The 27,657-nt window shown below is 39.6% G+C and overlaps 1 protein-coding gene across 1 annotated transcript in view; it reads left to right on the top strand.

The window, feature by feature from the left end:
* MCTP2 (multiple C2 and transmembrane domain containing 2) overlaps positions 1-27,099 on the top strand; it is a gene marked incomplete at both ends in the record, with an annotated part of 96,093 nt that extends 68,994 nt beyond the window's left edge. The window contains 6 exons of the mRNA XM_079541163.1: positions 7,302-7,424; positions 10,139-10,180; positions 20,315-20,424; positions 22,818-22,927; positions 24,640-24,737; positions 27,031-27,099. Coding sequence (XP_079397289.1) covers positions 7,302-7,424; positions 10,139-10,180; positions 20,315-20,424; positions 22,818-22,927; positions 24,640-24,737; positions 27,031-27,099 — 552 coding nt within the window. The remainder of the gene's footprint in view (positions 1-7,301; positions 7,425-10,138; positions 10,181-20,314; positions 20,425-22,817; positions 22,928-24,639; positions 24,738-27,030) is intronic.
* Positions 27,100-27,657: the final 558 nt, after the last annotated feature.

Here is a 27,657-nt window from a genome sequence, read left to right as displayed (position 1 = left end):
AAACCAAGTGGTTCTTCCCTGACCCCTTGTTAAAGAAAGATCTCTAAGGATTTTGTTTTTCATTTCCTAGGCAGGCTAATCTGATTAATGTAAAAAAAAAAAAAAAAAAAAAAAAAAAAAAAAAGAAAAGAAAAGAAACCACTTTTTTTCTTTCTTTCCTTTGCTTTTAGGTGATGTTGGGTGGAGCGTGGTTGTTCCATGTTTAGTTCTCATTTTGATTCCAGACATTGTTAGGAACGAAGAATAAATCCACTGGATTTGTTAGTGACATAAATCATCATCCAAGCAGGGACATTTTGTAAGTGTTTGCAGTCAGGTATTCTGAAATGTACTGTCACAGCCTTCCCGGGTTGAGCTGCAATAGCAGTGTCCCAAGATGATGGTGGAGAACAGACCATAATACTGTCAACTCTTCTGAGTTCAATGCGACTTTTGCAGAATAGCATGCTGTTCTGTAAGCTCCATTTCTTGGAATCCTGTGATTGCGCATGAGTCACAGTTTTCATTTAAAACACAAATGAGTTTCTACTTCCTAGCAGCAGCAAAGAAAATGCGACCCTCCTGAAGAATCTAAACTAGGCAGTGATAAAAAAAAAAAAAAAAAAAGAAAAAGGCCCCGTTGTACATTGACTTGAGTAGAATGAGATTTCTTGAATGTTCTTAAGGGAGTTTTTTGGTTGTTTTGTTGGTTGTTTCACATCTTATATTGTTGAAAGTAGGGAATATTGATTTGGGGTTTTTTTGGGTATTCAAACTGATCTTAAAATATTGATTCTTGTGAGTACAGTTCCAGTCTTTGTGTCTCATTTTGAAGGCTTTATTCTGTCACTCGTTTTCCTTCTTGCATTGTCACATGTAATATAAATCACTGAATGGAAATCAGGCATCTCCTGCTAACCCCACTGACAGTCACTTTCTTAGGGGGCTGCACCTGAAACAAGCAGGGGCAGAACATGTGGCTGTGGCAGCAGGACGTGGCTCAGCAGCTCTCAGCCTAAACAGGCTGCTGGTGTGAGCAAACACAGCCATGTTGTTTCTGTTACCTAAGGCATCTTCTGGAAAAAGCGAGTAGCATGGTAGCAAACGGTGCTGTTTAAGCAAACCCTTTATTTGTAATCTTCAGCTCTGTGCTGTGACATGCATCTAATATGTGCAGTCTGGTGTTCTGATGTGGTTTGGGGGTGTTTAGGTGGATCCTTTCCCTTTTTTTTTTTTTTTTTTTTTTTTTTTTTTTGCAGTCTAATACAATTTGTCCTTGCAACAGTACACCTATGGAGAAGGGCTAAACTCTGTGATATAGCCATAAAACTAGCAAGTTTTATGCAAACTGTACGCATGAGATGTGTGGAGCAATGCAGGGAGGGACAATTTGTAACGTGGCATAAATATTTAATGATCTCTATTCCTTCACATCATTTTTTATTTTGGTCATCCCCACTCAGTACAACACATGTACCATACTGCTGTTGAGATGCTCTGTGTTCTTTTGCTAGGGACACAAAAAGCAAATTGAATCTAAAGTAAATAGGTTTCTTCTGACAGTGTTGCTTTACTTAAGTATAATTTCTCTCCCTGCCATGTTCTTTGTTACTGCATCACAATGAGAGAGTAAGTGCTCATCACCAGCTTGAGCTCTGCTCAGGTCAGTAGGTGCTTTCAGCTGAGCGTGGTATGGGAAGGTAGTTTCCATGAAATGGGGGTAATAGGAAGAATGGTGAAGTGCAACTTCGGAGGAGTCTTCCAAAACCAAAATCTATGGGAGGAGTACTTTACTGGAAAATATTTTCTACGTGTCAGCCCCTGTTTACTGTGCCTCCATGTGGAGCTGTTTTAGATGTGTTTTCTTAATTGCTAGAAAGTTCTTTTTCAGTGTTCTCCCCCATCAAATGCACACGCCATTCCATGATCACAGAAATGGTTACTGCATTCACATGGCCCTGCGTGCTGTGCTTTGATTTCCATTGCACAGGCTCAGCACTCTGTCAGTGCACCTATGATGCCTGGTATCTCAAGGAGATGCCGATGCCTCAGTAAATGCAGGTATGTACGCACATAGATTTCCTGCAGTAAGTAGGTATGTCCACGCTCCCTTCAGCTCTTTTACTCTTTCTAAGAGCAGGAATAAATATCTGTCAGAAGTAATTTGTTGTTGACAAGCTTATTGCCTTGGAGGGATTTGAATGCCCTTTTGGGGAGCCGGTGTCTTATGTTATTGGCTGATATCCTGTGTTTTGGGGCAGAGGGGCTGAAAGCTTAAAAAAAAAAAATAAAAAAAAAAAAATGCTAGAATGTTCAGAGTCCATTTGTGAAGACTCTGAGATAAGTTAGAAATATCTAATTTCTCTTCACTGCGAATGAAGGAAAATGTGTCTTTATGTCTCTAATCAAAATCAGTGTTTTGATTTGGTTGAGAACAGATAACTTGCAGTACCATTAGCTCATTTGTTTCTCTTGACTTTTCCTGAATTGCATAGGCCACATTTATAAATGGAGAGGAAACTTTTGTCAAAGCTGTTAGTCATTCAGAGTTCAGTCAAATTGTGTGTGGTTTTGAAACCTGAAGTTTCAAATAATATTTTTCACAGTTGCACTGATGAGGCATTTCATTAGCATTGGAACCTACGCTGCCTGAGAAAATAACCTCTTACCATAGGCTTCTTGCATGCATTTAATCTCCTTTCACTTTATTTTTTCCATCTGATGGAATGCATCCCTCTCCTTTTCCCATCATTGCTGTTTTTCAGGAATTATTCCGTTAAACAACGTAACATTTGCTACTTCTCTAGAAAGACTTACTAGGCCAAGAAAATCCTTTTTTTTTTTTTTCTTTTTAAACTAAAAAAAAAAAAAGATGTAATTAGAATGTAGAAAAAATGCACAGAAAATCCCATTTAATGCTGGGTTTCTAAACCTCTTAAAACTATTCTATCCCTTGACTGTGGGTTTGCTGGTGACAAATGTTTTATGGGCATACTTTAGTAGACACCCGTCTAAAATCTGTTCTTAATAGTCAGATCCTAAATTGGAACCAGAGGGGCAGAAAAACCAGATTTGAAATGTGTTTCTAAAGGTTTGTTTTTACTTTCAGTTGAGATTGCCTTCTCTCATCTTTTGTACTGCTGTCAAAAGGGCCACTCTCGTGGTTGTTCAAACTCCATGCTTCTTGACAGGAACAGTTGGACCCCTCTTCAATGATTTTCAGATGAAACAGCTTCCAAACCTCCAGAGCTTTAACTTGTAGTTATTAGGCCCTTTGAAATAGCAACACATTAATCAGCTAAAATCGAGTGGTCTTTTCTCCAAGGCTGTGATGTTGCTGTTCTCTTCTAGGTAGAACTCTAGTCTAAATATTAGTGTCAAGAGCTCTTCTTTTTTCCCCCTCCATATATGTCTATTTCTTTTCTGCTTCTATTTTGATAATTGTTTTATAATGTCGTGAATTAAATTGTTCAGTTCGATAATAGGCTTTTATGTTCTCAAATTGCATTAGAAGATGTAACACAGAGAGCTAGTTTTTTGCTTGTTGATGTTTATTTTAGAAATCAGCTGCTGTCGTTTTAACTTTTCTCCTGCACAGTATGAAGCCCAGCACAAAAGGTGTCAGTGATGTCATGGATTACATTTGACAGAATTTGGTCTAACGATGATATGAAACAAGAAGAAATAAAGTATGGATTGTTAAAACCAGATAGATCATTTGGATCAGGGGCTCTTAAATGTTGTCCTTGACTTCTGTGAACAGGTGATCTGAACCTGTTAATGATTTCCCCTACCAACCTATGTGTTAGCAAGAAGATAGACTAAGGCCTAAAAGAAGTTGGGAAAATACCAATCCTTGCAATAACCATTGTGTATGTCAGCTGAACCATACTTGAGTTTTGACAAAAGGCTTTGGTAGAAAATAATTTAAGAGGGATGTGGCGGGAGCTCTTTTTCCCCAGTACCACTGAGGAGGAAATACAAACTTGCATGTAGTGATCTTTCTGTTTTGTGTGAGCATTTTGGGACTCACCTGGCACAAGCTTTGCAATATTCACCATTGCCACTATCATTTCCAATGCATTGAAGCCAATACCCCATATTTGTGATGTTACAGCTGTGCATGGCTATCCAGAATATGGCTGTCTTTCATATCACTGTCAGCATCACCCACTACCTCATTGTGCTCACATCCACTGTTTGGTCTCCATTAAAGTTTAGCAAGAATCAATGGATGTCCATGTGTGGAACTTGTTTCTGCATGAAGAAATTCAATGACACGCCTTTGCTTTATGTGCACTTCCACGTCGGATGCCATTGTGTCAGACTGCATGGCAACAAAATGTAACAGGATATTGATGGGAAGGTTCAACCTCTACTGCCATACCAACGTCCACCTATGGTGTCATGGGCCAACATCATAAAATAGGGGGCAGTTCTTATATAGGAACTGCTTTACTGGCTGATGCTATAGAACTACTGAAAAGGCTGTTAGGATGCAGAAATATATCTATTTACTGTATAAACACCCTCTCAACTTTTATTATGTACTGTATGTTCACAGCAATCATTTCCCATACCTCCGAGGCTAAGTAATTTTTGAATAGCTAATTCAATTTGTCTTGTATCTGTGTTATGTAACAGTAATGAAAGTTGCCTCTATTACAACGGTAACAGCAAAGCAACTCTTCTTAAGTAGGTGAAGGAGCTCAATCTAAGTGTTGCCGTCTGAATTACAACTCAGCAGCTGATAACCACTCAGCGTTAGAAAGGAAGCAACAGTATGCTTCTGCTATCAATTGAGCCTGTGCTGAGATTTTGTAATTAAATTTTAAGTTTTATTTAGGGCCTGAAACTTAATAATACACAAAATACACTGTTGGATCTAAAATCACCAAGGTCTTGGTTTTCCATCTTGCCTAAATGACCTGTGATTGCAAGGTTGTATTATACTTGCAACAGAGCAAAGTGATGATCATATAGGATGGTGACAGATGCACTAGAATTGGTGAAAGTCCTGCAGTTGAATGAATGAAGAAAGGTTCTTCAAGGGCTTCATTGACTCCTGTAGGAGTCAGCGTAGCTGACTGCTGGTGGAATCTTTGCTGTGCTGAGACAAGAGTAAGTTCATGTAGACCCTGAGGAGATGATGTATATGCAACCTCCTCCAACATGCCAAAGCAAATTTTTTAAATAATTATCTACCAATATGAATTTCCATAGAAGTGCTTTCGTAAGGATCAGACGTATATGTGTGTGCATCTATTTTAGCTGTCTGTTTAAATGCAAGGTATATGTAGAAAGATATGTGCAGTAACAGATACTTATACTTCAGAATTCTATTTGAGGTGGGTCAAGAGCTGGTATCACCTTTACTGGATCTTACAAAACATTCGGGGGAACTGGAATAACTTAATAATTGTTTTTTAATCTTGAGATATCACACTTTTTGGAGACTCCTGTAAGAGAGTTCAAGTATCATATCTTCTTGGCCAGCATTCGTGTTTTTCTGTTACCTTGCTTACATATGAAATGTGACTGTTAGTATAATTGTCTAATTTGTAAATGTGTTGAAGAGCATGATAAAAAATATTACAATCTAATCCTTTTCTGTGTTCTCATGCTGCAAATCAGTAGTATAGGGCTTATATTTCATGGATGTCAACCCACTTTATAAATGTGTATATCTCAAATATTGTTTTACTGACCTATAGATGCCAATAACAGGATGACAATCTAAGTCCATGCATAGTAACAGTTAAGATAAAATCAGGTTGGCTTTAGAAAATGTGACCTTTGTTTGGGCAGGGCTGCGTATACAGTCATTGCCTCTTGGTTTGTGGCCGGCCCCTGGTAGATGCTAACTGAACAATTGTCAGATATCAGGCAAGACTTTTTGTTTAAAAGTTACAGAAGCTGCTGTTTTGTAGGGGTGTGAATTCTCCCCATGGAATGCGGTGGGAAGGAGTGTTTTGATGTGGAGTGGGTAGAGTCCAGGGTCCATAATGCTATATATGTTGCCATAAATAGCCTGTTCTGCAAATGCCAGCCTTGCCTTCATATACAGAGTCTCAGGCTGAGGGTTAGTGGAGCTAGAGATTCAGTTTTCTGATCATCTGAAGTTCAGTTGCCCTCTCATGATAGTTTGAGATGTGTTAACTGGAGGATCTGACTCGCTTTCACCTGCCTGTATTTTTCCAAAAATGTGACTTCTTGTTTCTGATCACTTCTGAGACTCGTGGGGGAAGAAAAACCTGATAAATGTTTTTGTGCCTACTCTCTGAAGGAGACTGTTTAAGATTTAGCTTAAAGTTTCTATCAGCGCCAGTCAGTTCTTCTGAAAATGCGGTGTATCTTTAGAAGAGGAAATGGGATCACAACATGCATTTTATGACAATTCTGGATTTAGTTTGTTAACTTACATTTCCAACCACAAAGTTTGGAGTCTTTTTACGTATAATTGGTATTTGTAAGACAAGATTGCAGTTTGGCTTGGTATCATGTTTTTGAAAAATGGTTAAATGCTTTTTAAATCCCCATCGCAATGGTTACACATTCCACTGATCCAGTTTGCAGAACCGAACCTCAAAAGTTGGCTTCTACTTTTGCTGTCAGTGGGTTTTATCAGATGTTGCTCCAAAGGCACAAACTCATGCCTTTTCTGGATAAAGAGGCCCCAAGCAACCAGTGAAATCAGAATATGCTTTACTGAAAAATGGCAGGTATATGGAAATGGAGAATGGAATTACGGATTCCTTCTCAAAATAAAGCATCACATGCAGCCAAGAGCCTTCTCAAAGGTCTTTGCGTTGCTGTGCCAAGAAGAGTGAGTGGATTAATGGTGAAGTTCCATTTGCTAAGCATACCTCCTGGATTGACTGAAAAGGTGGATGGCTCCTGTTGCACAAGAGGAAGAAACTCTTCTCTAGTCAGTGAAAGACTTGCTGGCAATTAGGGTTTGAAGAAGTGGGACAGGTTTAAGTGGGCCTATTATGCTCTAGCATTAATGACAAAGCTTTCAGGCTTGAGCAAGTCCCAGAAAGGAGTGAACAATGCCTTTGGACCAACCTTATGTTCATGGATTTGTACTTCACCAAAAAAAGGGAAGGGGAAACAAACAAATAGCAGCCTAATGGATTCAAACAGAATAGAATGAGTATGCTTTTCAAGCAGGCTTCTTTTTTTGCCAAAACAAGAAATGAATGAGGGTAGCAGAGATTCAAGGATGTGTGTACGTCAGGATAATGGCTGGAACGTTTTCTTGCATCACATTCTCTTTAAACACCTGTATGTGTTCTTTTCTGTTGCTTTATTTCTCCCAGGTATTCATGGTCACTGTATGGAGCATTGAACTGTACATGGTGCCCCTGGCTTTGCTGGTGCTCTTTGCATACAACTTCTGCCTTGTCAGAACAGGGAAGGTCAGCAACACCCAGGATGCCCAGGCAAGTAAAATGCCAGTAATGTTTCTGGCAGCCACAGCTTGAATTTGTCCTTCAGCAGAATGTCATGCATTTTAATGATATTAATCTAGTTGTGCAGCTAAACATTTTTATTTCAAAGTTGCTGAAAAGAGTCCTCCACCCTCTCAATTTTCTTGATTCAATGCAAGCAATAAACCATTCAATGTAGTATGCAGGAGAAGGCAAGAGAACGTGTAGGAGGGAAGTTTCACTTAAGAATAGTTGTAGTTATTTTGTAACTATGTTGAATTAAGAAGGACTTGCAGTGTGACAAGACCCCAAAGCCCATGCCTCCACTGCTCTTACACTTTGCATTGCTGTGATGATTCATGACTCACAGAGGAGGAAAGTCAATTCAAGCTGAAATAGAAGTTGGCTGTATTTTAAAGCTTGTCCTGCTATCTGAAACTTGAAGAAGAAACCCTTACTCCTCCTTCCCGCCCCCCCATTTAAATGACAAATATTTTTTGTGAAAGTTAGTCCTCAGTTCTTTCACTTGTTTTATGAAGTAAAGAAATCCAAAATACAAAAATAATTGCATGTTGCAGTTGTGCATGTTGAGAAATGAAACTCTGATGTTGACCAATGTCTTTACTTGTGTAACTATGATAATTGCAATGGAAGCAGAGGATAAATTTGGAGATTCTCATAACGTTCCATTTATAAATGCATTACAAGTACAATAATGAAATACAGGCTGAATTAACTCTTATAACTTCTGATAAAAAGATGATTGACATTTGTACCCCTAACAGCTTCCTTTACACAAATGAATTGCTTGAATTACGTACACAGAAATTGTATCTGAGGATCTAAAAAAATTGCTATTGTATTAGTTTTAGCTACGAAAGTTGCTTCTAGTTCAGTTTTGATCCATTCTCAAATGGAAGGATTGTTGGAACATGTGGAAAGTCATACTATAATGAAAAGGAAGGAGGTTTGATTTGAAAATGAAGGGTAAGAAAAAATGCTTTTCTCCAAGTCCAGAATAACATAGAAAGGTGTTGTACATCTCCAGGGACTACTTTGTTTCATCAAGAAATGAGGACTATTCATGTGGGAGAATCTCTGCCAAGCATTTCTTTTTATTGTATTATTTTAAAGGCAATACACAGTCTTGCTGTGTTGCCTAGGAAAAGTGCACAGAGACTACCATTCAACACCTATCACTCATCCTGTGGTGAGTTTATTGCACGTTCAGATGAGGACAGTCTCACACAAGTCAGCAGGATTGAACAGCAGATCATTCAGGTGGATGCTACAAGAGGTTCATATTTGAAATTCCAAGTTAAGCAGTAGGGAAGAAAAGTTGAACAGAAAATTGGCCCTTTTTGGTCACGCATCCTGTGAGCAGTGTGATGCTGTGAAATTCAGGGGTGTATTTTGCATAAGAAAAGTTACACGTCTGCCTGAGTGCTTTGCAGGGTTGGGATCATATGGAACAAGTCATCAAAGTGCCTTTAATATTACCTGATTCCTTTTTTATGTGTGCCTATGATTCTAACCATCTGTAGGTCAGAAATAGACAGTCAGGTGCTACCTCTGGTCACATCTGTCGTGCAGATGACAGAAGTTATTTTCTTCAAAATACCAGTGCTTTTTTCACAGTTGCTTATTTATTTTTGCTTCTTGAGACCTTGGCTATATGTGCAGTACTTTTCATGTATAGTTAAGAACAAGAGCAAGAGTCTTTGGAAGGGAGGACTTCACATTCTCACTCCTATTTCTGTCTATAAAATGGAGATAACAGTGTTAACCTTGTAGGCATGAACCAATTGCCAAGATGTTAAATGCATGAGTATTGGTAAAACGCTTTATGATTTACAGATGGGAGCTTCTATAGAAATGTAAACCATGATCACTGCTAACTCAGGTACTCTGAGTATGGTAAAGAGCTCGAGTAAACCTGGAAATGAATACTGAATACTAGTTGCAACTGCTTTGGAAGGAAAACTAAAAACTGAATCCCAAACATTTCTTGTTGTTGATTCTTCACATCTTTGTTGTTAACTGTACTAAAACTTGTAATATAGTGAGTGAAATATTAAATAAACAAGAAAATCTTAGAGGACCCTATTAAAGACTCAGTTTATAAAATACCTGATTTAAAGCCCAATCATTCCTAATTTCAAGCCATAAGCAAAACTTTTGTTTCCCTTCCCTACCTGTCTGTGTAGAGGTTAAAGGGAGGGAATAATGCTGCATAGAAATCTGAATATGAATCATGAGATTGATTATATTCATACTAATGTATTTTCTACCGTCTAATGCTTCGGTAATGGCCCTAAAGGGAGAGAGCAGTCATTGTATCAGTGAGGATGGAACAAGTTGAGTGTAGAGTCCTCAGCCTTGACATGCTGACTGGTTCGTTTGTCAGACTAAGAACACAGCTGTTTACAGCTAGTTAAAGTTGGCAATGAATTTGAAAGCCAGTTGCCTTCAAATGATAGGACACAACCACTAATGCTTTATTTAGACTTAAAATTTGTATAGGGTATTGCCTGCTTTGTTCAGGATATCACAAAAAACAAAGTCCTTGAATGCTAAACATGATTTCAGAAAGGTGAAAGTTGTGGGTTTGTTAATGACTCGCAATAGAAGTGATAGAAAACCGTGTAATGAAATGCTGAGCTTTTTGAACATTGCCTGTCAACGAGAACTGTAATTTCTTCTAATATGGACATATGCTTTTGCAGGAGCTTATGGGCTTGGATGAAGATGACGATGAGGAAGATAAGGTAAATACATCTTATGGTATTTTAGCTAGAATCAGAAAGAATGTGGGTGTAGCTCACTAACCATCCTATCACCATGAGATCTGCATTCCTTACCTGTTTTAACTGGGGAAACAGTTGTTACCTGTTTGCTAATCAGCAAACTGACAATTTGAGAATGCTGGTTGATTTGTACAGTGTTCAATAATGGCATTACCTGCATGAGACCTGTGAATTTCATTTGAATTCTGTGGGGGTGCCCAGGGTATGCTTGAAATCGTGAGACATATGTTCATATGCCAGCATGTATGTGTATGGGTGGACAAGGTGAGTATATAAAATACATCATCACTTCCGTTGGGAGTGTTGGATGAACATTCTGCGCTAATGGCTTACAACAAATCATACAGCATTTCCATTTCTGTAGAATTGTTGTGATTTGTGAAGGACTGGTTAAGGTTTTCTCAACATTTCTTCTAGAACCTTTTTAAAAAAAAAGTTTTTAGTTTTTCAGCAGAAATGTAGAAAGAGTTGGCACTGGTGAGGCCTTATTTTATTAGCGCATACTTCTTCATTCTGCTCACTATGAAAAATTCATTGGATTTTTTTTTCAAGTTTATCAAACCACAGTGACAAATGATAAAAGGATTAGAGGGCATGACATGTGAAGAAAGATTAAGAGAATTTAATGTATACAGCTTGAAAAACGTAAGTAAGAGAAGGAGAATCTGATAATCTATAAATACTTAGGAGCTCAAAGGTGAGGAATTATTTAACAAGCAACAGCATGCAAAGAAACTTGAGCTGTTGGGAAGGAAGGGTTCACAGGGCAATGCAAAACTTTCAAATTGTGTACTAAGTTAAGAAGCTCTTTGTGAATATTCTGTGGTTTAAGAGTGAAATCGTTGTGAAGAAAATCAATACCACAGTTAAAAAGTGTACCTTAACCCTTCTCAGTCACAGACTCTAGAATTGAAGCTCAGCAGACTTGTTGATAGGAGTAGATGTTTAAATTTAACCTGCTCTTCTGTTTGCTCATCAAAATACAGCAATCACAGAAATCCATTGAAGTTGTAACTGGAAGTCCAGACAATCCAGATGAATTGAGGGATTCTTGCAATGCACAATAAGTTTCTCATTTTTACTTCATTCTTCTCATTGTTAAATTGGTCAACTAAGTGAACCAGTATCTAGCGGAAGTTGCTAAATGGAAGTTGCATTGTTTCCCAAGAAATATTGCACCTCTGGAATGTTGATAGTTTGTTTTGTCAGTGCCCAGTGTTAGATGCTTGTATATGCTGTCCGTGTATTTTTGTGTGGTTCCTAAATGTGTAATCTGTGTAATCTGTAGCCAATCCTATTTCTGTTCTCCATAAGAAAGCCTCCATTAGGCTTTCTTATCAAGATAATGCTTTTATCTCAATATAATGGCAATAATAATTCCTAACTTGTATTAATTTGTATACTAGTGTTGTATATCTGAGATTCAGACACAGAATTACTAGAGAATTGCCATCCATTCCTCATGTCCCAGGCCACTCACTTTGCAGCATTGCCTCACTGTCTTCCTGTTATCCTGGGTCTATTTGCCCCAGCGTTAGACCATGTTGTGCACATCTTTAAGTGCATTAGGTTATTCTAAGTGACTTTTCCATGCTTGAGGGTGGCCAATGCTCTCTAGGGAGTGTAAGAAATATGTAATTTTATGACATTATCTCACAGCAATGTCAACATTTAAATAGACAACCATACTTCGAAAAGAAGTCTGTGTATTTTTTTTTCCTCCCTAATACAAGAACCAAAGTTGAAATCTGCGAGTTGAGTCGTAGTCTACGAGGCCACTGTTTCTGTTTCCTATCATCATGTTGTATCAAAACAGTCGCACACATTGCCTTTCTGGGTTCTGCTGCAAGTTAGACATAACAGACCATGCTTCTGGGAATTGTAACACACCCTCTAAGAGATGAACTGTTTACAAATTATAAATACACAGACGCTCAGTTCAAAAACCCGTGAGCAGATTAACTCCCTCCACCTAAACTATCTGTCTTCAATGACAGCGCTTAATTGCCGAATCCCCCATCGTTTCTCCCTCTGCCCTTTCCAAATACCGTCACAGAGATAAGAGAGCTGTGTCCCTTTGGCACAAGCTGCTCGGTGGATGAATGCCTTCTTGGATTCACTCCATCTTACATGTGGAGTTCAGGCTCTGTCCTGTCGGCTCTGGGCTCTGTCAGACTGTCTGAAGGATTGTTTTAAAATTACGTCGCTGAAACATCTTTTGCCCACCAGTAGAGTGGTATAGACAAGTTGCATGCAGCTTAGATTGTGAGTTGTCTGATCATTGAATGTTTCTGTTTATTTTACTTTCTTCCTCTTTCTTCTCTTGACAACGACTGTGGAGCTTCAAGAGCAGACAGCTACTTTGTTAAATAAGAGTGTGCTAGCAGCAGATTGGAAAGAGTCTTTAAGTTTGCTCATAGCATTAATTTTTGTGGAAAAAGCTTTGCATTTCCACCAAAACAAAACAAAAACTTAGTACTATTTCCAGATTTGGTAATTGAGTCTGAAGAAAATCAGACACAAAAAGTCGGCAGAGATTCCTGTTTTTTTTCTGTGAGGATCTCCATCCAGTGGTGAGCCAACATAGCTGTGCTTGACTAATAGGATGTAATAGGAAACGATTAGACGATGCTGTGACTTCAAGCCAAGTTTGTTGACAACTTCCAAGAAGTGTTTAGCGTCTCATGGCCAGAAAAAATCCCCAAAGAAGAATTCCTCATTCCCAATATAAGAAATTCTTTCAGAAATAGGTACCAACTTGTACGAGAACAATTTGAAAAAACTCAGCCAAACAAATTACAGTCAAATTCATCCGGTAGCAAACAGCTGACATTTTCCATTTGTGTTCGATTCAGCATGTGGAAATCTTTCCGTATGGATCTTATTTGTACGGATGAATTAAGATGAAAATTGCATTAATTTTCTCCACAGTAAAGGTCAGTAATTGAAACGTGAACCAAGAGTCTATTGTGTAAGATGCTGTATCCCCATACTTAGGAAAGGTCATGGACGACAATAACGTCTCATTGTTTTATTCTCTAAAAGTATAAATAATTTTATTAGACTCTTACTTTTTTCTTCCATACAACAATTGCAGTATAATATTTCATCATCTCCCATTGAGATTGGTGAAGAAAAATGATGGTAAAGGTTTGAAAATCCCTCATAATTAAAAAGGGTATGATCAGACAAAGGGGTCACATACTTTCTCCGCAAAATTGTGGACGAGATTGAGTCATAAAAAAACAAATTAAGGTGTGCGTTTACATAGATTTGGACTTCCTTACATTGCTGCACTGTCTTCAATAAGCATGATGGATCCTCCCTTATTTCTTCCTAATGAGTTTGTGTACAAACCACAAATAAACTAAGCTCCTCCATCATCTATATTAGTACTAAGGAATGGATTCTGCTGCTTGTGCCAGGAATGATCAGTGTAAAGAAAGAGGTTGGGGCACTTCTAAGCACACAGGATCCGTCTGGTCTGGTTACAATCTTGACTAAAGTAATGAAAGTTTCCAGTTATCACTTAAGACACTGTTATGACTTAGGTAAGTTTCCTCCATGCTTCTTATCGACCTAATCAACTTCTGGTTTATCCAGAGTACAGAGATTGCTCCGGTTATGTTTTCCTCTTTGCAAAGCCTTCTGCGTACCAGAAACTGGAAGAGAGATGATGTGTTATTTTTCAGTCTACGATGTGGCATGTTTTAAGAATGCTGTGATCCATAAGCAGCCATAACTTGGCACAATCCTTGGCCCATCATCATGGCCCACCAGCATTCTGGACATCCATAGCTTTGGGAGTTATGGGAGAGAGGAATTCATAGCAGGGACTTGGCAAAGATTTTCAGGTATATCAGGTGCTATTGCGTGGCTTTCCTCACATTAAAAACCTTGGCAAGCTAACATTCTTCCTCTTGCCCTGCAGGTAGGCGAACCAACACTGTAACTCCTCTAAATCTCTGGAGGAATATTAAATAGCACCGAGCAGACCTCTGGGCTGAGCTCATAAAACTCAGGGAGTTTAAAAATTTCCCTTAAAAATTCCAGCTATGTGAAACGGTGTTAAAATTTCTTTTGAATTGGGCAGACGTATGAATAGGACTATCTTCCTCCTGTACCCCAAATTGCTAGATTATAGATGATGGTGGAGTAGTTTAAATCTAATCACGGTGCAATTGTTCTTAGATCTCAAGTATTTCCAGGAGAAAGCACTTTTTTTTTTTTTTTTTTTTTTTTGCTCAAAGTTGTTTTTCTTTTAAGATAAAAGATACTTATTTCTTTTTTAGTTTTTGTGCACAGGTTTCTCACCAGAACGTTGTTTTATTCTGTTGTGAGTATTGATATTGCTTTAAGACTTGCAATAATATCACCAGATTCTGGGTTATTTTACATCTCTATGCAAATGCACACAAGTACAGAGCATGCATTTTAAACCCCTGTATTTCACATCTGTCCAGAGGGAAAGCAGCAGAGTTATGACCTAAGCCTCTCCACACAATCTTAAATTCTGGTTGGTTTAGAAAAATCAAAGTCTGCTGTGCACGGATGAAATCTGTCTAATGTAAGCAGAGAAAATGCTGTGTTTTCCTATGAGTGCTCCTTAATGAGGCATGAGATGGCCATCTTTGGCCTTTTTGCCCCCCAGACTTAGCTGTAGGATGCTGTGCCCTGCTTTTAAAATGCGTCCTATTAAGGCTGGTGGTGCTGTCCTTCATATCAGCCTGAAGTAATTCTATTGGCTCTGGTGGAATTATTCCAGATTTCACACCTTTTTAACTGAGAGCATAAATTGACCTGTATGTGTTGCATTTCCTCTATTTGATAATTATTTCAAGTACGCTCAGATTCGCTACATTTCCACAGCCAGGCAGGCACATTTGCAGCATGGTGTTAATAAACAAAACGATCCTGTGATGCACAGTTTTGGGACTGCACAAGGCAATCGCTCAGAGTTTGGCAGCCATCCCCTCTGCGTGCTCGTCCTCCTGTAAGAGCCAAGAAGCCCTCCTCAGCACGCAGCAGACATCACAGCACAGGGCAAGGCAATGACTCAGCAAGGCAGGTTGCTGGGATCGTTACAGCCACCCTTAGCTCCTATGGAAAGCAGGAGGTTCAAGGTTGCTGTGGTGTCTATTTTCAAAGCTCTGCTTGGAATTCATTTGAGCTACCAAGGGACTTCCATGACTGCCACCTCTCACAACAGCTTCATTCTGCTGCTGGACTGAAGCTGTTAGCTAACAGTTCCCTATAGACAGTAGAAAACAGTGGTCTCCTATTTATGCCCAATAAAATCTTTCTAGTTGCAGAAGTTCTTCATCTGTGATCTATGGGTATTTTGGCCTTAAGATGTGTGATAGGAGTCTTGGCAGACAGCAGTGAGTTTGGAGTTTCGTGTTCAAAGTAAGGCTGGACCAGGCTCTGAGCAACCTGCTCGAGCTGTAGGTGGTGTCCCTGTGCATCGCAGGGAAATTGGGCAAGATGACCTTTAAAGGTCCCTTTCAACTCAAATGATTCTATGGCTCTAAGTTGCAAGTGAAATCCAACTTCAGTTACTTCTCTTTTTCTCTGAATAACTACAGCATCTTTTTCAAAACCTGGAAGAATAGCAGACTAAAAGTCATGTGTGCCTCAGCTTTTTTCTTTCCCTTTTTTCTCGATCTTGTTTTGCTGTCAGTGTGCTGGGGAATTCATATCTGGTGCATGGGGGTGAATCCTGCCAAAATATTGCCCTGATGTGTTTGTAGCAGTGGTAACGTAACAGAATAGCTGTAAAAAAAAAAGCTAATCCTGATGGTTAGGTCAGCCCAAATGAGGCAGACTGACTCTTCTAATTCCAGATTTTCAGTCCTGACTTGGTGGCCTGCGTTTTGCTTTCTTCCTCCTTTTGTATTAATTCCTATTTATTCTCTCTCCTCCTCTTATTCCTCATCCTTGCCCCCAAGTGTTCTTCAGCTTTATATATTGAGTTTCCCTTGGCATGCCAGAAATTTGCTGATGAATACCACTTGTCTGAAAGTTGCAAGCAGGATTTCATTTTGTGTAAGCGTTTTGTATTAAATATGAAGCATTTGGAAGTTGATTGTGAGTACATGGCTGAATTTTCAGTTGTCTGCATACGATACGTACGATATACATAAAGAAAAATGCACTTCTAAAACAGCATGGCAAAACATCCTTGCGTTTTACTTTTTTGGATGTATCCAGAGCAAACTCTGAAGGACAGATTTAAAAAATAGGGAACAGCTTTTAGCCTTTGTGAAGATGGCAGTTATTAATCATGGAAATCAGGATTGCAAGAAATAGCAGATCTCTACCATCCATGTTTTCAATTCAGCACTGAATACTCTGCTGGAGAAGCAGCAGTAAGTAGCATTGTTTGGGCTGTGGTGCAGAGCAAACAATGGGTAATTTTTGTCCTCAGTCTCTTCCTCCATAGGTTTCCTGATTTCCCTTGCAGTCCCAGCTCTGACAACTGGAGCTCACTGGTGGTGAATTGATGTGTTAATGCTGGAGATGGCTCCTCTTGGCCTGCCCCATATTTCATGCATTTTCAAAGTCTCTGTCACTGGAAGTGCATCAATTTTGTTGTCATGTGAGTTTCTTTTGCAACTGTCCCTGAGTGTCTGGGAGTGGGATAGCATTGCTGGGAAAGGAAAAAAGATCAGAGAGATGCAGTAACCCCTTATGTTCAGATTGTTAACCATTGTATATTTCAGAAAGAAAAATCTAGAAGTACTTTTCATTCAGCGGGGCAGAGAGAGATTTGGTGTCTTCATGTGGAAGTTCAAGCTGATGTGCATTAACTGGACACAAAAGACTTAATTTGTGAATTTGCTGGGTTCTTTTTTTTTTTTCCTCCACCTTCTTCCGCTGACATGCTTAATCTTTTGTAAGACCCCTTTTGTGTTTTTGTTCAGGCAATTAATGTAGAAATGAAAGTTTCTTAAATCGGGATATGCAAGGAAGATTTGAAGTAACACACTGATTATATAATTAATTCTCAGTTGTAAGTTCATTTTGATGGACTTAATTCTTTCCCAGAGGCAGCAGACTGGTTTTGGTCCACCCACAGTGCTGTAATCAGCTAAGAAATAAAGAAGAAAAAGGCCTTGAAGGAAAGGAAGTTTCACAAATGATTTTAGGGAAAAAAAATAAAATAAAAAAAATAAGTGTGAGACAGGCAGGATATTTTATTTTAAATTCAAGAAAATGCTTCAGAGCTCTGGTTTTGAACCATGGGTATCCAAATCCTGTTTTCCAGCAGCATAATACGTTGAGTCCAAAACAATTCAGAGAGGAGCAATATCTGAAAAGGAGGGAGCACAATTACCTATGCTGGAGGTGGGACCTTGCACAGATAGAAAAGTAGAGCAGAAGATGAATTTAGGATTAATTTTTACATCTTTAACAAATATCTTAATGCTACGTTTATAACTTTCTGTATGGCAGTTGCTCATTTATAAATAAATATGGAGCAGCGACTCTGTTCTTGATGGACTACAACTATTCTCTCTGCTTCTGACAGTGTTCTTTGAGGTTCTGACTTCAGAAAGCATGCATACACAGTGCTCCACAGCTTAAATAATTTGGAAGATCCTACTTGTTGTGCTTCATTTGTCTGCTTCTCTCCTGCTTAACCAGTGCCTAATCATCCTGTAAATGTGTGGACTGCAGGTTTCCAGAACAAAATAATAACAAAGGAAAGATATTGACAGATTTTCAGATTATTTTGGCACTGGCAGTGCAATGCACATAGAGCACGAGTGGCATCTAGCACAGATTATCCTCCAACAACTGAGCTCAATTAAAATGCTTTCTAGTCTTAACTGCCTCTGCCCATTCCTTGGTTGCGTAGATTTTGTGTTACAAATTGAAAAAAAGCATATTGTCTAGGATTGATTTTAGTGTGCATGCTAAGCAAGGATAAATATACAATTGTCCTTTTATCACATGAGCCTGTGGTTCCTGTTCTGTTTTCCTCGTCTGCAGCAGGAGTTAGGTGGTGTTGGTTAAAGTGCATTATTGCTGTGTTTCTGTGCTCAGTGGAAAACGTGTAAATGAAGCCAGCATGATGCAGATAGAGTTGTTGGACGATCTTCCTTTCAGCTGTGGGTAGCAAGAGTAGGCTTGCCTTGGACTATCACTGAATATCATCTGAAGTGATTCCTTTACCCATCTGTCTGCATTGGGGTAGAATGAAATCCCCACCGGCTGCTATACTACTCTCGACTTCTACTGGCGAGTTTGGTGTGTAAGAGCCAACTATGACTAAGCGACCGTTGCACCATTCTAGTGAAGGAATAGTTAAAAATAATCCTAATGTGTCATTTACATTTGAGCCTAGCAAGGTCATAGCTGGAGCTGTGTGAAAATGACTTTTTGGTGCTATTTTCACGAGCTGACTATTTATTTATTTATTTAGTTAGTTCTGGGGTTATTTCACACCCCAGGGGTTTCGTTTTTTTTTTTGTTGGTTGTTGGTTGTTTTATTAATGTAAAAATACTCATTTTCACACCCGAATGTGTGATTATTTAAAAATCCTGCTTCTATTTACTGTGCATTCCCTTGCAACCTAAAGGCAAATATTCAAATATCTGGAGCTTGATAACTCCATGGTGGTTTTGGCTGGCTTTTTCAACTCAAAAATTACTGTGAAGAGAAATATGCAGTAAGTAATTCAAACCTTGGCTTTTAAGGGTTATGAGGGCCGTGCTGTCATGTCTGGCTCTTAGTATCCAAGGACGGTTCATATGTTATTTCAGCACACACAGATGTAGGGCAGTGCCCTCTCAGATGCATAGAGACCCTCTCATGGCATGATAGTGTCAAAAGCCTGCAGCAGTGAGACTTCACCTCTGTGGCCCATTGTGACTGCAAGTAGCCTCTGACCCTCTCTCCTGCACAGCAAAATATTGTGGGTTCATGGCAGGGGGAGAATTGTAGGCAGTGTTGCTCTCAATGTCTCTGGTCCCTGCTTACTCCCACATACTCTGGCCAGCAGAGAAGGATAGAATCACAGAATGTCTTGGGTTGGAAGGGACTTTAAAGATCACTGAGCTCCAACCCCCTGCCATGGGCTGGCTGCCCCCACTCAGTCAGGCTGCCCAGGGCCCCCTCCAGCCTGGCCTTGAGCACCTCCAGGAGAACATGGGCATGACTTGCAGGGTACCACCACAGTCAACCACCACCATCTCCCCTCTCTGGACGCTGACTGGTTGGAAAAAAAAAATAATATATTTTTTTCTAAATGGAGCTGATTTTGGAGAGTCTAAATGTGATGTAAAATCAGTGTCCAGGGCTCTGCCTTTTGGAATAAGTGAATGTTTTGCTGATTTCTTGCTAGAATATCTGCAACCACACCAATTTGCATGCCTGTATGTGTGTTAGATTGCTGGCAAAGAAATGCTGAATGCTGATAATTGTGTACTGATTTCCAAGGCTGATTTAAGTCATTTTGATTTTTAATTCATTCTGTGCTTCCTTTTTATTCTTGCACATGTGTAGTAATGTCCTGTAATGTTGTTGCCTAAAATAAGCAGTAAGAAATGAAGTTGTGAGATGACTGCTTTAAAAAGAAAATGTCGTTTTTTCCTTTGATTCTTTTTTCTTCCCCCCCAAGTAAGGGAATAAGTATGCAGAATGATTAAAAAAAAAAAAAAAAAAAAAAAAAAGGTTGCATTCATTATCTTGCTGCTAATTTATGTACAGAAAACAGCATGACTATTGGAAGTTTGCAAAGCTCAGGAAAGTGATATTCAGAAGCTATGGGCTGAGGGGTGCTCAGCACCTCTTTTGGGTTGACATATAGCTGGGTTCTTCAGTGAAAGCCTGGCTTGAAATCCTGAACTTTGCGTTAGAAGATAAAGAAACCTCTGCCCAGGTGCTGAGGGAAAGAAAGAAAATGTAAGGAGCTATTTGCCTTCGTATTCATTATATATAATAAATGTTTTCTCTCCTCCCTTCAATGATATGCTTAAGTTCATGGATACATAAGTAGTATTGGGAATCTAACTTTTCTCACGCATCTGTGAACACGTTAGCAAATACTGAGATTAATGTTTTGCTTTTTTTTTGGGGGGGGGGAGTAGGAATCTGAGAAAAAGGGATTAATTGACAGAATCCACATGGTCCAAGAGATTGTCGTAGCTGTTCAAAGCGTTCTAGAGGAAATTGCGTCGTTTGGAGAGAGAATTAAAAAGTAAGTGATGGATTTTTCTTGCTTAACAGTGATTTGCAATGAGGCAGAGCTGGGGTGAATTTTCTTGCAAGGTGAAGCAGGAGAAGCCTGGCCATGGAATTTCTATTCTGAAAATGTTCCCAAAGCATAGAGAAGAGGAGAGGCCATGTGCTCTGCTGGTATTGCTCTCACAGTGTCCATCTGCTCAGATGTCTGATCTTGTCTGTCTGTGATGGAGTCGTGATGGGAGATACTGCTTGAAGTTGTGGACTCAGAACTATCAGGTTTTTCTTTGTATTTCCTCCATAGAAAATACATAGGGGACTAATGGGGTATTGCCTTTCCCATGCCCTCCCTACCCTGGTTACAGGAGTTATCAGTCATTTATTTCCATCTACAGTGCACTGATGTTCTTCTCTACCATTTTGGGCTTTCTGCTTCCTGCTGATGCCATAAGGAAGCCTGAAGGCAGTTTTCTGGTCTTGTCACAATGGGAGGCACATAGGGTATTCCTGACCCTGAAAGGGAAAGAGGTGAAGAGCCAAAGAGAGGAAAAAAAAAAAAAAGGAAAGTCCCCCACACAAACTCATACAAACTTTTATAACCCAATCTTTATTGGCACTTCATTGACCCACATTGTTTTCTGTTTTGAGCACAAAGTGATGGTTTGTGATTGAGCCACACTTTAATGAGGAGCCGGGTTCAGGCTAAAAATACAGCAAACCCATGTGTTGTGGTTCCACGCCGTGCACCCCAGCTGGGGTGGAAGTGGCCCAGAGATGTATTCCAGTCTATGAACGGAGCAGTGTTCTGCCCAGCTGCATGGCAGGAAGACTCACTATTAATTCTTGTATTCATTTTGGTGACAATGGTCTTAAAGAACACATTGGGTATTAATGTGGAGGCCCAATGTAATTTCAGAAGAATTCCATTGTAACTCAACAGAAATGCACCATTAAAGAATTGCCACCAAAAATTTTTTGTAAGTGACAGACTGAATCGTGCTGCAGTTTCCATCTGTCACTCTAGTTATGCAATCATAGGGAATTTTACTACTTTAACAGAATTGAGCTGTTTTGCTACTTGTTGTTGTTTTTTTTTTTTTTTTTAACTTGAGCTATGTTGATGGCTTCTCCCCCACCTATTTTTACTTAATACTTACTACATCTGGGGAAGTTTAAAAGTAATTATTCTCCCGTATTAGTAATTTTATTGGTCAAGAGAACTTCATGTCATTTTGTAGCCTGATGACTGGTCCACATTTTTTCTCTTCTTCCTACTCCCTGTCATCATGACGTGATGAAATTAGCAGGTAGATGGCATGAAATGAATGCTAAGATCATAGAATGGCTTGGGTTGGAAGGGACTTGAAAAATCATTGAGCTCCAACCTCTTGCTGTGTGCTGGTTACCACGCCTTAGATCAGGCTGCCTAGAGCCCATCCAACCTGACATTGAGCACCTCCAGAGATGGGGCACCCACAGCTTCTATGGGCAAAGACCTGTAAATCCACCTACAGACTAATTAACGTTCATATTGTCTCCAGGTGTCTCAGTGTTTGGTGATACAGAACATGTTGATGGAGTACCTGCTAGGATATATTACTAATAGCTGATAACCCAAAGTACGTAGTAAGCTTACATGTAAATGATATGAGTGAAAGGAAATGTCTTCTGTATGTGCTACAAGTCTAAATTCCTGTGGTGACTGAGAGCCCATGTGGAAAAGTGTCAGTGTGCAAAGGCTTGGACTGCTGATAACATATGATAGCTGAGCTGAGGCAGCCTCCTATGTTCAGTGTAGTAGAAAATTGATAAAAATGTAAGAAAATAGAAGCAAGTGTGTACCTATTAAGATGTATTTGTGTAGAATATTATTCCCCAGTACTATGCAGAGAAGTGACTAACTACTCTTCTAAGGGTTAGTGTTAGTTGCAATTAATCCATTCCAAGTTACTGGCAGAGTGGACTCTGGCTACCTGCCACCTTCAAGTCATGCATCAACACCCTTTTCATGTCATCTCCACTGTGGTCCAGGAGAGCCAGCTCAGATGGCTTGCACCTGCAGCGTAGTCTTCTCTCAAATCAGATAATCTTTCCATGAATAATGGAGAGCTGACCAGTGAGCAGAGATGTATAACGAGTGCGACATGTATAAGAAGAAACAAGAACAACTCACTGTGTGGCTAACAACTTCACCAAGCCCCCCTGAGGCTATCCTCTCTCCTTGCCCTGATATCTGCCTCTCAGATATCACCTTTAATCTCTTACAGCATCCAGGTGCAGGACTCTGCTTACCCACTTTCCAAAGCGTATTTGTGTATTTGAATGTGTAAAACCTTGCAAAGAGGTCATTAAATTGTTATTTGTCATAAAGCACGGTGTAGAAGTACTGAGAGATGTTGTTCTTTACAGCACATTGAACTGGACGGTGCCCTTTCTCTCAGTTCTGGCCTGCTTGTTCCTCGCAGCAGCAACAGTCATTTTGTACTTTATACCACTGAGGTACATTATTTTAATCTGGGGTAAGTACTCCACTGTCTCTCGTACACGTGCAATAAATACATTATGTATTCATAGAATTAAATCAGTCTTTACGTTACCTGCTACACTCAGTTGCTTTTACTTATAGATGAATGAATATGCTATGAACCTCTTCATATTTTTTCTTGTGCTCCCTGAGCCATCCAGTGATCTTCTTTTCGTAGGATTCTTTGCTAGTTTTCAGCAGTTTCAAGAGGCACATAAGTGTAGATAAGCTATTTTCATTTATTGTTGTTATTATTATTAGGAAGCAATTAGCTTCCTCGTGCTGGAGCCCCCAGCTGGGAAATGCTAGGGAGTGGGCAAGGTGTGTTTGAAGAGCTGGACCATGGAGGCCAGGGCTCTGGTAGCCGTTTGATTCTTAGTAAAATCAGGAGGAGTGTTGTGCTTAATAACCTATGGTCCAATGGGAAGCAGTGAGAATATCTTTGGAGCATGAATGGTTGTGTGAAAGTCTATTGATTTACTGGGGTGAAGCAAAATAATATGAAATATTATTTTAAATATTTTATGAATATTTTTAAATATGAAAAAGTGCCTGGTAGCGTTCTGAAGAGGAGGTGGTCTTTAAGAGAAACAACAAAAAAAGCATGTTTCAACTGCTGAAGTCTGTCCTTAACTCCAAGTGGTCTTCTGTCTTTTTTATCGTGCTATCTTTTATCTCAATCTAAAGTAGTCCTCACCGAACTGCTAAGCTCTGCCCTGGTGCAGTGCTGGGCTGTAGGGAGCTCCTGTCACCCTGTCAAGCCCGAGCCACTGCTGTAGGAGAAAAAAGAAATAAGGGATTAAATCAAACAAAAGGAAAGGGGAGAAAATGCTGGGAGTAAAAAGTTCTGTAGCAAAATACTGTTGTTCTGGTATGGAGGACATGGTGAATACACGAGAACTATACATCCATTCAACATCATCTAGACTGACAGGGCCTTCAAATATGATACGTGTTAAACAACTACCCTGTGGCAAGGCCTTAAAAGACCTTATGGTATTTTCTGTTTTTTAAAAATCAGGTACACAGAAAATTGTGTTGGCATTTTGCTACAAGTATATGGCTTAAGAGCTGCATCTCAGATGTGAAGCAGGAACATTTCACCGAGGGGAGAGGGCTGGAGCAGCCATCTCATTTTAAACTACTTTCAGGGAGACTAGTATGGGATTTTGGACAAGAGTGTAATAGGATTCAGTGGTCTATTACGATTGTTGCAGGCTGCTAGCATATGAATTTTTTTTTGGCTGTTCTTTGAAGTGAGCTGGCTGTTCTCTTCTGCTCAATGACACTCTCCTCTTCTATATGCCTTTAGATAGCCATACTGATCTCTTAGTGGGGAAGCAGCAAGGTGTTGGGTGTCTTTGCTCATGAGAGATAGTGGATTTAACAGTCATCTCAGTGGCAAATTGGTTATATTCTCCCCACGTTACCCTCCAGAATGAATGCATGCTACAATCTTTTTTTTGCCCCCCTGTTGATAACAGATTTCTCCCAAAGTAGGGAAATGGCTGTATAAACCTGCTTTTTTCAGGAGGCACTTGTGAATGATCCTACATGACTGGCAATGTGTGCATGGCTTGAAGTTTGAGGCACTGCTTTCACGCTAATTTTTACTTGTGAATTCTACTTCCCTTTTTCACCTCATCTGAACAGTTGAGTAGGGAGGGGGATAGAAATGAGTTATTTTGTTTGCTTTTATTTTTCCAGGCATAAATAAATTTACTAAGAAACTTAGAAATCCCTATGCCATCGATAATAACGAGCTGCTAGATTTCCTCTCCAGGGTACCATCTGATGTTCAAAAGGTATGTAATGAAATGGGCAGCACCAACAGAGGCAGCGAGCAGCTCTGAGGGCAGCTGGGTTAGGGAATACAATGCCCCTGCACTTTTGAATAACTGAGATAAGGGATTGGGAAAATCCATGGAAGGTGGGGGGGGTGGGGGAGGGAATGTCACAAGAGAGAGGAGCCAGAATCCTTTGTCAGAAGCGTGATTGCAGAAAAATTATCCTGAAAAGACTTACTTAAAAATGATCTGGAAAATCATCCAGCGTGGTTAGTGAACCATGGTTTCCGTCACCTTTCTGCTCCTATATTTGTACGGGGGAAAGAGAAAAATAGTCTCTTTGATGGAGATAACCATCCAAAAGCTTTCTGAATTCTCCCTTTTCTCAAAATCGAGCGTGGGGGGATTATTTCCATGACTTTGTGCTCGCTGTGGTTTTTTTCACATCAGCCATCCCTCAAAATTCTTCCTCCCCACCCACCTTGAACTCCAGGCTGCCCTTGGACAAGGCTCAGCTCATCTTTTTCATTAGAGAAAGCTTTGAGATGTGTATAAAATACTCTGCGGTTGATGAGTTCAATCTTCTACCATTACAGAATTATAACTTTTAATCTAGCCAGAATCTATCCGCCCTCAATTTCAGTCAAGTCTCGTCTCTTTTCATATTTCTTTGAAACAACAAGAGTGTCTTCAGTAATCCTGCCAATCTTCCTGGAAATTATTTGAACAATAAGTCCTTTAGAATGTCAGGATCTGTTTATTTCTCCTGAAGGAAAGAGAATAGTCTTGCTGAGTAACAAGGCACATGATATAGAGGATTTTTTCTTTTGTTTTAATCAACTGGAATCTCTGTCCTCAGGCCCCGATCCTGATGCTCTGGAGCCCACTGACATTGTACCTTCCTCTGTGAATCGTGGTACTTTCACAGTGAGGTGCTGCTTACTGTGCATAAGGGGATCACAATCTCGTCTGTAGTGATTTCACTCTGCTGGAGACTGAAAAATAATTGCCTCCATGCAGCGTTGAAGCATCTGGTAGAAACAGGGTTGGAAAGGCTTGTGGTGACATTTATCTCAAGAGGTCACCAGATTGGCTGATGGCAGCACTAATAACTTGAGAGAAATCTCTTCTTAGACTGGTGGGAGCAAAAGAGCTAAACAGGAATAATCATGCAGATGTTAAGCTTGAGTGTATTTTTGGTTTTGTTTTTTTTTTTTCTTTTGCCATTGCTCTCATAGAGCACACTAGATTTGCAGTGATGGTTTGCATATGCCCTGTTAATGTTTATATTTAAAGATAAGCTGCTTTTCTATTTATGCTTTATTTAACATTTACATTTATAACATTTCCTTGAGTGGTTTCTATCATTTTGGAAACCTTTGAACCCTCTGAGGAAAATGATAACCATTTACTATGAGGGAGGACTAATAAAAGTTCCTTCGGTGGGACAAACCTTCTCAGAGCAGTTTTCCACTGGTGCTAAAAATAGTGAACCCTGTGTGTCAGCCACGCGCTCCTCCAGCGAGGAGTCATCTGTGGCAACTCCAAATCCTTTCTGTCTGCTTCCTTTAACGTGCTATTGATGCATCATCATTTCACTGCGGTACTGCAATGAGTTGGAAAACACCTGTCTTTTAACCCACACGTGCTAGGTGAAAGACAAGAGTGGAAAAGATGGCACATTCAGCAAAAGGTTTCTGTGATCTCAATGGGAAGACTTTTCTGTGGCACAACAAGGCAATTTGCTGTTGGGGTTGCATGATCCTCCGCAGTTTATCTATACGTGTTTCACCTATTAAATTGCAAATTAAGTTGTTTTGAAAGGTAAAGGTAGCTTTTGTCCAGGCTCAATTTGAGAAAATATTTTTCAATTTGATATGATTAAATATTAAAACATCCCAAGGTCTGCATGCAATTTTGACAACAGTCATTTTGCTGCATATTGGGATCCACTTGATCTGTTACTCCTCAGAGAAGTTGATTAAACTTATTTATTGGTTAACGCCAGAAGAAGAAAAACAGCTCCCAAACCAAAACAAGCCCAAAGATCTCTCCTCTGCTGCAGAAATTAGGTAGAACCCCATGTATCTCATTAGAAAAATCTGCTTTTAATATTTTGTTTCCAGAAATGATGCATGACTTCTCAAATCCTTCCTGCAATTAATCCCCCATGTTCCTGTGTTTAGAAAATGATTCATTACTTTTGAACCTTCCTTAGTTTCCCTTGGTTTGTCCTTGGGGAGCCATTAACGCACGCTGTACTGAGCTAGAGTTACCTAGCTGCAAACGTCATGTCTATTTGTTTTTACAGGTGCAGCATGCTGAATTGAAACCATACAGCAGCTCCAGCCCCATTAGGAAGAAACGGAGTGCGCTATAGGATGAAGTGCAATTTTGGAATGCAGCATCTCTCTCTCTGTACCCCCCATGTATACACATGTGCTTCCCCCTTCTCGTCGTAGTTCAGAACAACACAATAATTCGTTGGTTTTTTTGTTTGTTTGTTTGTTATTTGTTTTTATTTTATTTAAGCTGGTCTTTTTGATAAATACCTGTTTTGAGTTGTCTTTTTGGGCTGTCTCTTGGCACCAAGATGTAGCCCCTAAAGAGCGGAGTGAAACATGTGAATTATTTTGTAGGGTGGGGTGTAGTGTGGGAGGGTATGGTGCCACTGCATTCCCTCTTTTTATTTTTTATTTTGCTTCCATTGCAGAGGCTATGCTGGATGTGGCAGCGCTCCATATTTTTTTATGTAGGAGGAAATAATTCTGCCTAGCGTAGCAGATCAGCTGAGCTGATGTGAGGAGATGCTCTGAACCAGTTTTTAACATATCCAACAGATTTACATTAAGATATGAAAGCTATTCTTTTCTGAGTTAAATCACTGTGCCTAGAAAGGTTTAAGCTCTGAATTAACGAGTCTTTGATACCCATCTTC

This window comes from Tetrao urogallus (genome assembly GCF_951394365.1).
Source record: "Tetrao urogallus genome assembly, chromosome: 11".
Classification (NCBI taxonomy): Eukaryota; Metazoa; Chordata; class Aves; order Galliformes; family Phasianidae; genus Tetrao; species Tetrao urogallus.
This window is presented reverse-complemented; position numbering and strand designations above follow the sequence as displayed.